Source organism: Hipposideros armiger, unplaced genomic scaffold (genome assembly GCF_001890085.2).
Source record: "Hipposideros armiger isolate ML-2016 unplaced genomic scaffold, ASM189008v1 scaffold_677, whole genome shotgun sequence".
In the NCBI taxonomy this organism is placed as follows: Eukaryota; Metazoa; Chordata; class Mammalia; order Chiroptera; family Hipposideridae; genus Hipposideros; species Hipposideros armiger.
In genome coordinates, this window is record NW_017732027.1 from 160,789 (window position 1) to 177,069 (window position 16,281).

A 16,281-nucleotide genomic window follows, 5' to 3' on the forward strand; every position below is an offset into this window, starting at 1 on the left:
GACACAGCCTGGAGGGGGTGACCGAGAGCGGGCTGGGGGGTCCTGCTCAGACCAGACCTTGGCTCCATCCTGCCTGGTGTGTGATCTCGCAGTTTGCTTACCCCACTCTGTGCCTCAGTTTCCCCATCTGCCAAGCTGAGGTAATCACAGCCTAATGAGAATCGCCTCCTAAGTTCTAATGAGGCCAGCCGGGTCACACTCCTGGCTTTCACTGCAGGCTCGCTCAGTGCCAGGCGCCCTGCTCTTTCCCCCACGTTGCAGACAAGGAAACTGAGGCACTGACGGGCAGTCAGCGTGCCTGAGGTCGTGCAGACCTGGAACTTGACCTCAGCTGTCCGGAGTCCCAGTGCGCGCTCCTCATGTCCCCGGCTTTGTGTTTCAGATCATCCTCGTGAGCTCGTCCATCGGCGACCGGGACGACAGCCTGTTCCTCAGCACGGACGAGGGCACCACCTTCCAGAAGCAGCTCATCCCCTTCTCTGTGGAGACGCTGATCTTCCACCCCAGGGAGGAGGACAAGCTACTGGCTTACAGCAAGGAGGGCAAGGTGAGCGGGCACGGGGCGGCCGCCGGGCATCGGGTGATGCTTTCCATCATGGGGACCCGGAAGCCCTGGGCTGGCTGGCAGGAGCCTGGGGCTGGGGGTGCCGGACCCCACCATCGCCTTCTGCCTGAGGCCCATGGGGCCTGGGTGCCAGCTGTCGGGAGCACCCGCTGTGACAACTGAGCAGATGGAGGTGGGAGGGGCCCTAACGGGCATGTGAGGCGGGATCTATACCTAGTAGACAAATATCAGGATTGTTCCACTCCGCCGCCTCTCTGCTTGCCAGCCACAAAGGCCTCTCCCACTTCTAGAATATTCCACAAGCCCTCCCACGCCAGCTTGTGGGCCTTTCCCTCAGCCTGGAACCGTCTTCCACCAAGAACAGTGACTCGGCCTTCAGGTCCCAAATTGGCGTCCCCTCCTGTGGGGCTGTGTCTACCGGCCCCCACACGAGCCCAAGGGCACCTTCACGGGCGACCCGGGAGACCCGAGTGATGGAGAGCTCTGTCCGGGGCCGGCATGGGGTCAGAGACCTGCGCCACCCCCGGGCCTGAGGGCTGAGGAGGCAGAGTGCCGTGGGGGTAGGAAGGAGAAGTGGCAGCAATTCCTGCAGCCACTGCACCAGAGGGCCACAGACTTAATTAATAGCTTACACCTGCAGAAATGTATTCGGTAACGGTTCTGAAGACCGGAAGTCCAACAGCAGCTTCGCTGGGCCAAAGTCAAGTCGCAGGGCCGTGCTCCCTCTGGAGGCTGGGGAGGCCTCCGGGACTCTTTCTGCTTCTGGCGTTCTGGGGCTTACGAATGAGTCACTGCGATCTTCAAGGCAGCACCGTCACCTCTCTCTCTGCTCCATGTTCACATTGGTGTGTGTGTGTATGTGTGTGTGCGCGCGCACGTGTGAATGTCCCTCTGCCCTTTAGATGGGACAACCTTCCCATCTAAAGATCTTCACTGAACCACACCTGCGAAGTCCTTTGTCCCCTGTCAGGCCCCACTCACAGGTTCCAGGGACTAGAACATGGCCGTCTTTGAGGGCCGTTTTCAGCCTGCCGTCAAGCCCAGGGGGAGGCGTGGCCCCTGCAGTGGACATAGTCTAGTCATAGTCACAGGAAAGGACCCAGGAGGAGGCCTGGCCCTGGACAGAGGAATCAGCCCCTCCCAAACAGGACCAACCCCACCCAGCCTCTCTCTCCCCTGCCCTCCAGTCTTCTCCCGGTGCCTCCCATGGGCCAAATCCAGCCAGTAGCCAGAGTGGAGGAGCCTCGGATGCCGTCCAGGGCAGGGAAGGCTGGAAAAGGGCAGGACGTGGACCTGGACGCAGATGGACGCTGTCCATTCAGGAGCCTTCCTCTGCACCCCCAGGCATGCCGGGGCCCCACTGCACCACACTCCCAGATCGCAGCACCCCTCTTTCCCAGGACTGACTGCAATGTGTAATTATATAGTTGTGCTATTATTTGCTTACTGCCTGCACCCAAAACACACTTGGGGTTAGCTCCTTGAGGGCAGAGGCCATGCCTGGTTTTTTCACCATTTTATCTCAAGTTCCTGGCTAGAAATATTTGTTGGATGGATGGATAGGTGGATGGATAGATGGATGGTGAATGGATGGATGGATGGATGGATGGATGGATGGATGGATGGATGGTGGATGGATGGTGGATGGATAAATGGATGGTGAATGGATAGATGGATGGATGGATGGATGGATGGATGGATGGATGGATGGATAGATGGATGGATAGATGGATGCCTGGCTGGATGGATGGATGGATGGTAGACGGATGGATAGATGGATGGTGAATGGATGGATAGATGGATGGATAGTAGGTGGATGGATGGATGGATGGTGATTGATGGATAGATGGATGGTGGATGGTGGATGGTAGATGGATGGATGGATGGATGGATGGATGGATGGATGGATGGTGGATGGATGCATGGGTGGGGGTTGGTTGGATGAATGGATGGTGTAAATGGATGGCAGTTGGATGAATGAATGAATAAATGAATGATGAATGATGAATTTCTATCAGTAGTGATCACCCAGGTCAGGGACTTCCAAATGGAGTCCCCTGGGTGTCCCTCTTCAGCACCTGGGCTCCTTGCCAAGACCTGGTCCTCGCTGACTGGCGTCCCCGAATTTCCCAGCCTCACAGGCTGCCTCTCTGCTCCCGGCAGCTTCTGCTGGGACAGTGTGTGCCTCTGGGTATTAATAGCGCTACTTAGCCTTCCATGTAATTAGACCAAAGCACAATCACAGAGACTTATTTTCCTGCAGAAATTGACTGCATTGCAATTGCTCCTTAATTTATGGTGCCCTGAAAAATTAATGGAGCTGAAATCTCGGTTCTTTTCCTTGGTTCTTTTCTGTGACTGTAGGAAAGAAAAAGGAGAGAAAAAAGGCTTAGTTGTGGTTGTAAAAGGAATGAGGAATTTGAGGAAATTAATAACAATGGCAGTGGGGCTGTAGTTTTTTCGGGGCTGATGGTTTTCAGGGCTCCCTAACCCCCAAGAGGCAGGATGGCTTTGGAACAACGCTGCCTTGGGTTCTGGCAGACCTGGTACCCAGGCAGGTCTCCGGTGCCATGACGCTGAGGGACGCACAGCCCCACCCTCAGTGCTCACAGCAGCAAGCCTTGATTCTGTTCCTGCTGGGTCTGGGGGTTGGCTGGGGTTCTGCCAGGTTCTCCTGGGACTGACAAGCTAGGCAGGGCTCCTGGCGACTGGTCTCCATATGTCTCTCATTCTGCAACCAGTGGTTACCTGGGGACCTGCTACTCTTTCGGTGGAGGACAGAGGCTCTGGGGGGCGGAGGACACCGCACAAGTGGCTTTAGTAGGCCTGCCTTCACCGGGAGTACATCACATCCCCTCACACCACTGGCCAGAGCAAGTCACATGACAAACCCAGAGTCCGCAGGGGTGGGCACGAATATTCCACTCACAGGACTTGCAGGTTGATACGAAACCAAGTGCCCTGTTTTCCTCCCAGATGCCTGCCCCTTGCTCCAGCACACAGACTAGCACCCACCCTCAGAATTCCATGTCCCCAACTTTTAGTTCCCTCCTTTACTGTGTCATTCTCATTTGGGGTGCTCTGAAGTGACCTTATTTAGAGCCTGGACAGTGACAGCCTAAATGCAGTGGTTTTTCTTTCAAGGCTCAGCAAACCCCATTAGACTCCTGGGATCAAAAGGAAGTGAGAGTCGGGCAGTCCCTCCCCGTGGGGTCTGGGTGCTCTCTAAAGTGTTGGGGGTGCTGGAGGAGGGGGTTTCAGACCGGACTCCCGAGGACCCTCCCGGAAGCCTGTGGGGCTCTCCCACCTGGGGACCCTCTTCCTCTGCCTGTCAGGAAGGTGGGGGACCAGGAGCCCTACTCACTTACCAAGGTCAAGGGCACACAGCTGATGCTGAGACCCGGGCATCTGAACTGGCCACTGCTACATTGCCGCATGGCCCGGCAACATCTGCACAGTAGGTGTTGCACACTAGAGTGCAGAGTCTAGCTGCTGCCTCCACCACCACTGTCCCTCCACCCTCCTGAGCTAGAGGATGGATGCCAGAGCATGTCCCCCTTGCTGGCCAGCAAAAATGGCCAGAGGCGGCAGGAACATGTCTCCATGTCCCTTCCACCCTCCAGACCTCGCACGAGTGCATCCTTCTGACCCAGAGCTCTAGCTGCAAGGGAGTCTGAGCAAGGCTGGATCTCAGCTTTGCAGCCTCTGCAGCACGACAAGGCGCCCTACAGTGAGGGAGGGAGGGAGAAAGGGAGGGCTGCTGCATCCCAACCACCACACCCAACACGCGCTGAAAGCCAGGGCTGAATCGCAGTGCCTCTAATAACCGTGAGAACCCCCGGCACGCGCTCCTGCGACTTCACATTCCCCTGACCTCGCCCTCGTCCTTTACCTCGATCCCTCCCTGCTCTGACTCCTGATCGTTTCTGTCAGAGTGGTCTGTGTGTCCTGGTCCAGAGCCTCCACTCCTTTCTTCGATGAGCAATCGACATTCAACCAACCCTTCCACAGGACATCACTGTGCAGGTTTCAGCTGCGGTAACTGGGATGTCCCTGGTGTGTTGATTCTTATTTATTTGCCAGTGTTTGTCTTTTATTACGCAGAAACGTCGTATTTCTGCAGCAATAGATGGTGTGTTATAAAATCACCTCCCGTGAGAACAAATTGAGGAGGCTTCATAAAGTTCCGGGGCAGGCGTCATAAATGCAAGTGCCTCGCGGTGATGGCCGTGATAATGCCGCCATTAATGCGAAGGCTTTATTACCTGGCTCCTGGAAGCTGATGGCTACAGACTCATTTTTTATTCACTTAGTGCCTGAGGATATGGGCAGTGCTCTCCTGGTTTGCAGATGGGTGAATTGAGATATGAGGTGGAACTGGCCCTGGCCTGGTCACTCAGGTGACCCAGAGAAAGGACTAGAGGGGACCAGTCATCCTCCCTCAGCCATCAGCACATTACACTCAGGCATACAAGACGGGACTTGCTGCTATAAGCGAACACTGTGTAACCTTGAGCAACTTACTTAACCTCTCTGAGCTTCAGTTCTTTCATCCGTAAAGGGGAGAAATTGCCTATCTTATGGGTGTGTGATAAATAAAGTAGCTTTTAGTAAGCTCTTAGCTCAGTGCCCGGCTCCATGAAAGGGCACAGCTGCTACCAGGCTCTCCCACTGGGGCCCTAATGGAAATTCAATAGAACAAGTTGCTCGATTCACAGATATTTATTGAGCATCTTCTACATACATACCAGGCACGAATGCACCTGCTTAATAAGACAGATGCGTTCCAGGCCCTCCCTGGAGCTTACGTTCTAAGGGATGAAAACTTTCCAAGAAGCCCTTTTTCAATATGAAAGGTGATGATTTCTGATCATGTAGCCTAGAGCAGGTGTCAGCAGACACACTGGCCTGCCACCTGCTGTTGTGAATAAAGTTTTATTGGCACGCAGCCACGCCCAACTGTTACGTACTGTCTCTGGCTGCTTTCCGGCGCCAAAGGCGGAGATAAGTGGCTGTCACCGAGATCACATAGCCCGAAAAACTGAAAGTATTTACTACCTGGTGCTTTACAGAAAAGTGTGGCAGCCCCTACCCTAGAGTCACATTTGCTCACTCACTCAGCGTCCCCAGCAGCGGGGCCCCGGGCGAGGCTTGGTGACAGACAGGTGGGAAGGCAGGCTGTGTTCTCAGAAGAGCGGAAATCAGACTGGGAGGCTCGCTGGGCTTCTCCCTGCCCAGCCTCTTCTCCTGGCTCCTGCCCGCTCGCCTGGGGGCGGGAATAGCTCTTTGTGGGGCCCCCACACCTGACCTTCAGCCTCGTGGGGCTTGGTCTGGGCCCCCGTGTGAGCGCAGGGCCGGCCACCCGCACGTGCTCAGCCAGCGCTGGACAAGACCGGCATTCGTTCATTGCGGAGGGGATGTCACCGCCTCTCGGGAGAGGCCCATTTCTCACGCCCCAACCAAACTTCCCTTTCTCTTCTTTCTGCCCTAAAGCTCTATGTGTCATCTGACCTGGGGAAGAAGTGGACGCTTCTGCAGGAGCGAGTGACCAAAGACCACGTGTTCTGGTGAGAGAGTGCACCCAGAAACGGGAACATGAGCCCCTTGGGTCCCCCAGCTCTGGGCTCCCCACGTCTGCTGCTCTGTGCCTGCCCTGTACCCCCTCACCCCAGGGGGGTCTCCAGAGGGCTCTTCCTGGTGTGGACGTGGGGGCCTGGCCTCCCTCGGGCCACGCATGCCCTGGGCACGGGCGGTGGAGACAGCAGCACGGGCTCCCCACTTGTGTTCTCGTGGGAGCTGCCCCACGAGCTCTCAGAGCCGTGTGGTGGTCTCACTGCGCCAGCCGGGAAGCTGGTGCTCAGGAAACGCTGTTGGATGAGGGAGGGAGGCCCATGGAGGACAAGTACTTGCCAAGGTCAAGGTCAAGGTCGAGGTCGAGGTGGGGTGGGGGACGGACAGGGCCGAAAGTCATCATCCTCCTGTTAACTGCCTTTGGAGATGTGCAGCTCCACTGGTGTTCTTTCTACTCAATCACTCTTCCTTATATGTACACACACACACACACACACACACACACACACACTCACACACACACAGATACACACATGCACACACCCCTCATTTGTGCAACAACACCCCCCCCCCACCTTCGTGACTCAAGGCCTCCAGGCTTCAGGGAGCCGTTGTCTCGCGCTCTGGAGTGCTGGCTCCTGGTGTGCAGGCCTTTGGCCGTGGGGACAATGACCTCCTCTCCACGTGTCCGTCCAAGGGAGGGCCGCTCCTCCCCCAGAAGCCCGAGTGCACCATCAATCACCAGCCTTGTCACCGATGGCAACTGCTGGCCCCGAGAGCTCGCAGGAGGTGGGGAGGGGGCCAAGGACGTGGGACTTCTGAGCCGAGGGCCCTGGGGAGACAGCCGAGCTGTGAGCTCTGCCTTGTTGGGGCCGGTCCCAGCTCTGTCCCCTTCTGGGCTCACGGGAGACCTCTCCCGCCCGCCCGCAGATACTGAAAGGTAAATTGGCACTAATTCAAACATCTTATTAACTCAAGCAAATCAAATTATATCTTCCCCCATTTTCTCAAATTGCTCTGAGCTGTTACTGGGGGGAGATAATCACCACCAGGCGGCCTCTAGGCCCCAGTCTCTCCTGGAATGTGATGACAGCGGTGATGGGGCCCCCCTGTTGTAAGTGGTGAATAATGCTGTTTTGATAGCATTTCCAAGACGCTCTTTGTCCTTGAACTTGCAGCAGCAATTGCCCAAGCCCCATATTCTGTCTAACGCTGGGGCTCAGGACTATTTGTGAGGAACTAAACAAGCTTAGGTGCCCTAAGGTACCCTTGTTGGGCCTCAAGAGGGCAGCCCTGGGTGGGGACCTGCTGCCTTCCCGGCCCCCAGTGAGTCCTTGTCCACTGCCCTCCCCGTTAGTGTCTCAGAGGCCTCGGATCTGACTGCCCAGAAGCCACCGCCCTGTGACACTGACCATCTGCCAGGCACAAACCAGCCCGAGGGTTTCAATGCCTCATCTGTAGAATCCACACAGAAGCCCCTGTCACCCTCATGTTATAGAGGGAGAAACTGAGGCTCAGATTGGCCAGGACCCTTGTTCTAGGTCACGCTGCCAAGAAGCAGCGGCCCCCGGCCGTGGCTGTCTCTGCGGTCAGTCTGGCCGCCGGCGCTTCCCCTGGTGCTCCCGTGCCTGCTTCTCCGCTCGGCCTGCGCTCAGCCTTCCTCGTCCTCCCGCTGCAGCGCTGGTCAGTGGGGGCTGTGGCAGGGCCTCTGTCGTGGAGGAGACAGGGAGGGCCACAGGAGGGCGGCCACCGCACGACAGGCGTGGCCATGGCGACAGGGATTACTGGAGCTGCTCCTAGCACCCAGGAGAGTTAAACCCTGTTGCTCACGCTCCCAAAGCTCTTGGCTCTTCCCAGAGAGCTGCTTGCCCGTGGGTCGTCTCAGGTGACTGCCATTTCTAAATAGTGTTTCGAGCCAGGCTGGGACCGTCCCCAATACCATCTTCAGGGGACTTGATGGACAGGAAGGTACAGGGGTCAGCACTTGTTGCTCCTGCAGGGAGCCAGGCTCTATCTGCTGTAAATGCGGACTTTCTTCTGGGCTTCCCAGCCCATGAGCCAGGGTCTCTGGTTGGGTACCAGGCCGGCCACAGGCCTGCAGTGCTCCCTTGCCCAGTCCAAGGCCTGGGCATGTCGGGAAATAGCTGTGGGAGATGCCCTGATGGGGGAGTGAGAGTGAGGGAATGGGAGTGGTGAGTGGACGAATTATGGAGGGAGGGAGGGAGTGAATGAATGAGTGAGTGAATGGGTTGAATGAGTGAGTGAGTGGGTGAATGAATGAGTGAGTGGGTGAATGAGTGAGTGAATAGGCTGATGTTGTTACCCCAGTCAGATGACAGATTGTCAGACTAAAGTTCTGTCTGCCCAGCCGAGGACCCATTGGTGAGATGGGTGGACCCGGGGTCCTGGCGTCCCTCAGGCCACGCATGCCCTGGGCACGGGCTGTGCAGACAGCAGCACGGGCTCCCCACTTGTGTTCTCGTGAGAGCACATTGTTCCCTGGTAAAGGGAACAATGCCTGTCTTTGTCCAGAAAAGAGAGAAAAATGTCAGGCAGGAGACCTCCTTCCACGGAGCTTGAATGGTCTATTCACAAAAACCTAAATCAACACTTCACCTTGCAATTGAGCCTCTGCGTAGGGTCAGAGTGACTGATGCTGGAGCCCACAGCTCACACATCCGTGCACTGCGGGGACTCCCAACCACTCTGCCATCGAGAGTCTGGGGCCCGTGGCACTCAGACCCACGCAGGGATTTCCGCTGTCCCCTGGGGCCATGTGGGGCCCCCTGTTCCCTGGATGAGGTGAAGCAAATGGGGACCCTGGTATCAGGCCCACTGGGAGGCGGGCTGAGAACTGAGAGAGGAGCCGATTTGGGTCAAGGGGCTGTCAGTGACGGGGACCCAGCACTGGGACACCTCCTGCCAGGACGCCTTGGGGACACACTGCAGGGAGGACCACTTGCCTGTCCTGGGTGCTGAGAGACCTCGGGAAGTGAGCCCCGCATCCTGGCCCGCAGCTTCCTCTTGGTCAGAGTCAGTGTGTGGCACAGGTCAGCCTCCAGGTAAGGGGCTGGCTTGCCCGGTGGGTTTATAATAGTCACATCGGCACAAACATTATCGCCACAAATGTAATCAGCTCGCCAGACCCAGGCATCCGCGCTCAGGAGAAGTCTGAGTACAGAGCGGTTTTAAAGGGAGTCGATGTCATAGAAAAAAATGACAGTTCAGCTGACACATGACAGTAAAAACTGGGCAACCGTGGGCCAGACGATTGCCAAGGTTCCTTTCCATTGAAAACTCCTCGCTTCACCTCCTGGGTGCCAGGCCCGGTGCTGGGCGGGCACTGGGGTTCAGAGCTAAAGCAGTTGGCCCGTCCCTGCTCCCCAGAGGACATAGCCCATGGAGCTGCGACTCCAGCAGGTCCTTTCTGTCCCCTTCTTCTCAGGCCTCCTTGAAGGCCCCATCAGCAGCCACCGTCCCCACTGTTCCTGAGTCCTGACCAGCGTCAGCTCAGAGGGGCCAGGGGCCAAGAGCAGCACCTTCCCCAGGGCACACTGCGGCGTGCGGAGGGGCTCTGCCACTTACAGCTGTGCACCCTAGGGGCAGTTGCTTTGCTCTTCTGAGCCTCAGTTTCCTGTCTTGGAAAATTAGGGAGATATTTCCAGGCCTGCTTCTGCCTCCTAAGATCATTTTGATCATTAAAAAAAAAGAAGAAGAAAAAACACACAACTCGCGTGCAAGTCTTTTGTAAAGGAGAGCACCTTCTATGGAGGGGACGGAAGAACGCCTAGCACACTCCACGCCTGCCAGACAGAAAGCCCGGCTCCCTCCGACCCACAGAGCAACACTCCCCTTAGGTCCAGAGGCCACGTGGCTACATGGGGCGCAGGACACTGGTGCCGGCACCAGACTAGGGCTGGGGACCCGGTTCCCAACTCCAGCCTGACCCTGTTCTTTTCCAGGGCCGTGTCTGGGGTGGACGCTGATACTGACCTGGTCCACATGGAAGTCCAGGACCTTGGAGGAGGTAAGCCGGGAGGGGATGCAGCCAGTGTCCCCAAGTGTCCTCGCCCCGCAGCCAGGGGCAGCGTGCCCATGTTCGGTGGCTCGTCCTCGGCAGCTGACTCTGCACAGCCAACCTCGCCGTGTTACAATGTGGCATAATTTTAAATGTGCTTGTTTTCTAGCTGGAGATAATTTGTAGGCAGGGAGCTCCGCTCCAGTGGAAAAGTCTATTGAGAGGCGATTTGTTCTGGTCCCTGAGCATTGAGTGTATCCCACTCCCTGGCCGCCACCCCTGGTGCTTGCTGAGTGCTGAGGGTGAGGGGGCGTCTGTTCGCTTCCTCCTCCATGGGGCAAGGGCTTCATGCCCTGCTGGAGACTCAGAGCTGTTGGGGGACAGCAAACACAATCGGCCATTGTACAAGCCGCGGGACCCCCGTGCTGCAGGGAGGGAAAGAGTGGGGGGGCACCACCCAGTGCCTGTCACGGCTCTGACCGCACCCCCTCAAGACGCCCTGGACGGTGAGCCTCCTCCCGCGGTTTCTCTTGGAGTGGAGACTTTGGCCGGTTCCCGCTTAGCAGTGGGAGCTGACAAGAGCAAGGAGGGGCTCCCCGGATAGGACGAGCTTTGTGGAGGGCAGATGAAAAGTCCTGGCTGGCTTAGAAACACTGGCGTGAGCTCCCAGCCCGCCGTGTGCCAGCCACGTGAGCCTAGGCAAGCTTCCCCACCTCCCTGCACCTCGGCCCCTGCACCTGTGAAATAGGTCCGTGCACACAGCGTCCAGACCCGGCTTTCACGGGCGAGTGCTCAGTGGGCAGAAGCTGCTGCTGGGTCCCCTCCCCATTTCCACAACCTCAGCTCTTCTCTGGATCCCGCACTGTCACTCTGTCGGCTTCCGTCAGCCTCTTTTTAGGAAAAGCTGGTGGCGGGGGTACGACCGTGCTTTAGACAAGGTGCTTCATCCTCAGCCTCCTCACCTGGGACCCCTAGTAGCTTTCTGAGGATCAAAGCGCTCACAGCAGTCGCAGGCTGGCACAGAGCCGCCCCACGCAGCCGCAGGTGTGACCACAGGGCCCCTTAGAGTTCCAGCCCACCAACAACCCCCGTGCAGTGCTGCCGTGGGTCAGCCCAGCATCCCGTGGCCTCGGCCGCCTGGCTCCTCTGGGCCCTGGGCTCTCAGCCCTGGAGACTGTGCGCGCCCAGCGCTGGCTCTCGTCCCCTGCAGGCTTCCGCTACATCACCTGCCGGATCCACAACTGCTCCGACCAGACGCTGACGGCTCCGTTCGCAGGCCCCATCGACCACAGCTCTCTAACCATGCAGGATGATTACATCTTCTTTAAGGTACCGCAGCTCGTGGGGCTCCCGGAAATTGGCAGTAGGTGACATGGGGTGGAGTCAGAGCCGTTCTGGGGAAAACGGAATCACTCAGGGGAGGCAGGGAGATGGCCCCTGGGCGTTCAAGTGCTACTTAATTTGCCATTTCCCCCACCCCACGCCCATGGCTGTGGCTGCAGGCAACCCACAGAGCCAGAACGTTGACGCAGGACGCTGCCTGCTCCTCCTGCCTTCTGCCCCCCCAAAAAAACCCACAGCTTGGGGCCCCCAAGCCCACACCCATTTTGCTCCATTTGGTTTGGGTGACGTCAGAGCTGATGGGGACTGACTCTGGTCATTGTCACTGGCCACCAGGCACCAGCTGTCAGCCCAGTACTCAGATGCTCAGGTCACAGCTGGACCACCCTCAGGAACCAGGTGGCCTGACCATGCAGAAACTGCAGTGAATAGCTCACTGGTCAAACCACTCTTCAATTATTCCACTAATGAGGAGCTCCCTCCTTCCAAAACGGCGTGTCCCTCTCCTGGGTGGCTCAAATCTTAGAGAGTTCCTTCCACCTTGTTCCACGCAGGAAACAAGGTGCTGAGGGAGCAGGAGGAGAGAGATTAGTTCTAACTGAAGGAGGTGGGGGAAGACTTCCTGGAGGAGGAGACTTTGGTATAGGGCTTTGAGGGTTGAACAGAAGTCTGTCTGTTTCAGGCGGAGCAGGTGTAAGCAAAGTATTGTAAAACAGCCTTTCACCCGCTGGATACAATGAATGGTTTTTCACTCATGAGGCTCTGGCCTGACAGGAAACCTAGCCCCTCAGAAACACGTCTCTTGCCTCCTGTCAGGCCACCTCAGCCAACCAGACCAAGTACTACGTCTCTTATCGTCGCAATGAATTTGTCCTGATGAAGCTGCCGAAGTATGCGCTGCCCAAGGTAAGAGGGGCTTCCTTGCCCCGCCTGCCCCAGTGGCCACGCCCTGGGTCTGCACTGACTCGTGGGACAAGGGGACTTGGATACAGGTGTCATGGTCCCGGCTCAGGCTGGACAAGAGCAAGTGTGTGCGAGCCTGCTCAGACTGCTCTGCTCTCCCACCCTCGGCGCCAGCCTCACGCGGGCACAGCCTCGTCCTGTCCTGGGGCCTCTGCCTCGCTTTTCCCGCTGCCCGCTCCGTCTTTCCTCAGAACTCCCGCGCATGTGAGGCATTGGGAGAAAAGTCACTTGCTAGGGGCCCTCCAGGTTGCTCTGGGTCTCTTTCCTGCCTGCACCCCACCCTTCTCCCTGACACCCAGGGGGCTGGGGACCTCTCTGTGTCAGTTTTCTGCCTTCAGCTAGAGTTTAGAGAAGTGGGGGCAGTTTCTGTTTTATTTACCTCTGCATTCCAACTGCCTAGTATGGCTCCTGGCACATAGTAGGTGCTCAGTTAATGCTTTCCTTCCCCTTTCCTGGGCAGGCAAAACTGGGGAACCTAGGGGCTGCCCAGACCCTGCTCCCAGCCCTGCCGCAGGGCTGAATTCCACAGCCCCTCCCGGCTGACATGTGATTCCCATTTTACAAGGGAGGCGATTGACGTTCAGAGAGGCTGAGTAAGCTGTCGGAGGTCACACAGCTAGTTAGAAACCAAAGCAGGGCTCAAACCCAGGCCTGGGTGAGTCTGAAACCAGCCTCATGTGGCCTCCCCTCCAGAGGCCACCGGATGGCCCGCTTCGCAGATCTCCACTCCACGCGCATGGTTGTGGAGCCCAGAATGCCGCGTGCCTTCCCTCCCATGTGTGTTTATTGAGCTCAAATACAAGCTAGAAACTGACGCTATAGCTGTGAATCAGAGACCTCAGTTTCCTGTTCTGGTGGGGTTTTCAGAGAGGAAACCAGCAGAAAATCAAGGTGCAGGCAGATGTATAAAATATTTGCAATCTGTGATTTGTGTTGTGAGCAGAGCGAGAGGTAGAGACAGAGAGTGGTGGGCGGTAAGGTGCTTCCCTGAGGGGACATTTCATCTGAAGCCCAAAGGTTGTGGGAGAGCTGGTCAGGTGGGAGGCAGTGCATGTGCAAAGGCCCTGGGGCAGGAATGAGGCGGGCAGAAGGGCAGAGAGTAGGGGTGGGGTGAGAGGAGGCAGATGCCCTGGGCGCTGCCAGCCTGGGCACAGTGGAGAGTGTGAAGTTATTAGCTGTCCGAGCTGCTGCACTGGCACTTGAGCCTGAAATGGGAAAAGTACATGAGGCTTTAAAAAACTTATTTAAAAAAAAAAAAGGAAAGGAAAAGGGGAAAAAATGGAAAAGAAAGGAAAGAAAAAAAAAGGAGCAAGCTTCATATTATAGATTAACTCTGGGCTTGGCTGAGTAAGTGAATTAAAAGCTAATGATTTCATTTAGGATGAATGCTGCGGGCAAGGAGACTTTTCAGCTCCTGAGAAGCGTCCCTTCACCCCCCACCCCCACCCCAGGTCCTCCCCTCAGGGGGCTGCACCATCAGCATCCTGAGTCCTGGGTGATTGGCCAGGTTCTGGGTGGGAGGAGTTAGGTGGCTCCCAGGGCCCCTCCCAGCTCCGTCTGGCATTGGGACACTGCTGCTGCCCCTCTCTTGGCGTTGGAACAGCAGCCAGGCCGTTTCAAAGGATGTTCTGAGGAGCCTGCGGCCACAAGCCCCCCGTGACCCCTTGACTCAAAGACCCCTGTGGCCTTGAGTGCCGGCTGCACCTCCCTGGCCCTGGGAGTCCCCATGTGCACATGGGATGCGGGTGCGCGTTTCTCAGAGCCCTTGGTGGGGCTTGCAGGAAGCACCTTGCGTGAATCCCGCTGGAGGCCCTTGGCAGCGTTCTGCCTACCGGCTTCCTTCTTCCCCGTTTCTGTGGAAATACGGGTCCCTGAAAAGAATCGTGAGGCTATGATAGAAGATACAGCCTCCACATCACACGCGGGTGACAGAAATGAGACACGTATGTGCCCCTCATGTCACTCAGTTTCACGGGAGGACCAGGGACCCATTCGGATCCGTAGCATTTGCATTGGCACCGAGTGTCCTTGCTTGGGGGTCTGTGCCCAGGACCCAGGGACAGGCAGGTGAGGGGGATGGACGAATCCACTTCTTCTTGGGGAGCATGCCGCCCCGCCCCCAAGTCCTGTGGGGTGCCCAGGACCACACCTCGTCTTGCTGAGAACTTTGCCCAGCCAGAGAGCAGGCCGCCAGGGCCCAGTGCCTGCCACCAGCAGCTTGAAGAGCTGGCTAGTTGCATTGCCTCCTCGGTTATTTTGTTTCATGGTGAATGTGTAACCCTTGCCTGACTCCTCCCCCGAAACCATCCCCATCTTTTTTTTCTTTCTTTAGTTACCTGAGTAACATCATGAAACAATAGAACTCACCCACAGCCTCCCTCCCCTGTCAGCTGGGCCGCTGTTTGGTTTTTCCTTGTAAAGGTTGCTGGCCACCTGCCAAGCGGCTTTTATGAAGCATGTAGCTGAATCGTAGCGTGCCGCTTTCACCTGACACTGTGTCATGAGGATTTTCCCCAAATGATACATGATACCCACTTTAAATTACTGCACAACTTTCAATTGAGGAGACGTACCTTGAAGCCTGGTGTTCAGACGTTTGGGTTGTGTCCATTTTTCATAATTATAAACAGCGCAGCAATGAATGTAATTGTGCCTGCAGCTAGTTCTTTTCATATTTTATGAAGTTAAAGTCTAAGAATTTCCAGACAAAGGATGTAAACATTAGTAGAGCGTAATTCCTTTCTAAAAGGGTTCCACCTGCCACTGGCAAAGTTAGGGTACACCGGTCTCAACATAGCTTTGCCAAAGTTTGTAGTTACATCATTTCTTTCTATGTTCCGTCTACTTTAAAAGATATAAGTGGTACCATCCTGTTGTTTTAACTCATCTATGTGTGAAAACTAAAGTCTGAACAGTTTTATTATGTGTATCAGTGTCCTTTGCATGAATTGTATACTTGTAATGATGATTCTTTTTAAATAGTCATGTTTCCTAACCACCCCTCCTCCAAATAGTAAAGGCTATAAACAGACAATTTATATAAAGTAAAATAAAATTCATAGAGCCTAAGAATAAAGGTGGAAGTGACGTCAGGGAAGATGGTGGGGTTGGAAGCAGTTGCAGGGGTGTCTGTCTGATAAACTATTTAGGAAGCCTAAAGTCTACTCAAAGGCTCGCAGCGCTCAGGGGAATATTTGGATGGTAAGTCGGGTTAATTTCCACAACTTTAGCTCTTACCGTGGCAGTGCTGCTCGCCCTCCACCCCAGCCCCGTGGCGGCAGCTGGGCACTGGTTCCCGGAGCAGGGTGCACACAGCTTGCAGGAGCCAGCATGGGCATGACGACCTTGTCCTCCAAGTATTGGGAGTCTGCTCTGATTCCTGATTTCTGCTTTTGATGATGAAGGGGTGCAGACATCCCTCCTGGCAGTCATTACTGCAACCACCCCCTGCTGACGCAGCTTCCGAGGATTTAAATGGCCAAAGCCTGTTTCCCCAACTTTATTTCCTTCTTTTCCCCTTTTGCGTGCCAGATAGTCACAGACTAGGACATTCAAGAGCTACCACATATGTGAAAGAAGTTAGAAAGTCACCATGCAGGCTCAGAAAAGGCCTAGAAGAGCCCAAGTTTACACCTCAGGCTGATCCCTGGCACAGAGACAGCCTACAGCGATCACAAACAGAAACAAAAGCACAAAACAGCAAACTCTGGGGAAGAGAGAAGAATCTGATTTCCACAGTTACAACATTATTATAGTCAAATGTCCAGTTTTCAACAACCACAAAATCAAAAGCCATGCAAAGAAAGTGTGATCCATTTCAAGG

General features: G+C 55.9%; 1 protein-coding gene across 1 annotated transcript in view; it reads left to right on the forward strand.

The window, feature by feature from the left end:
- SORCS2 (sortilin related VPS10 domain containing receptor 2) overlaps positions 1-16,281 on the forward strand; it is a 186,997-nt gene that overhangs the window by 118,793 nt on the left and 51,923 nt on the right. Inside the window, exons 4-8 of the mRNA XM_019626424.1 lie at positions 383-547; positions 6,059-6,132; positions 10,099-10,163; positions 11,365-11,483; positions 12,312-12,401. Of these exons, the coding sequence (XP_019481969.1) occupies positions 383-547; positions 6,059-6,132; positions 10,099-10,163; positions 11,365-11,483; positions 12,312-12,401 (513 nt within the window). The remainder of the gene's footprint in view (positions 1-382; positions 548-6,058; positions 6,133-10,098; positions 10,164-11,364; positions 11,484-12,311; positions 12,402-16,281) is intronic.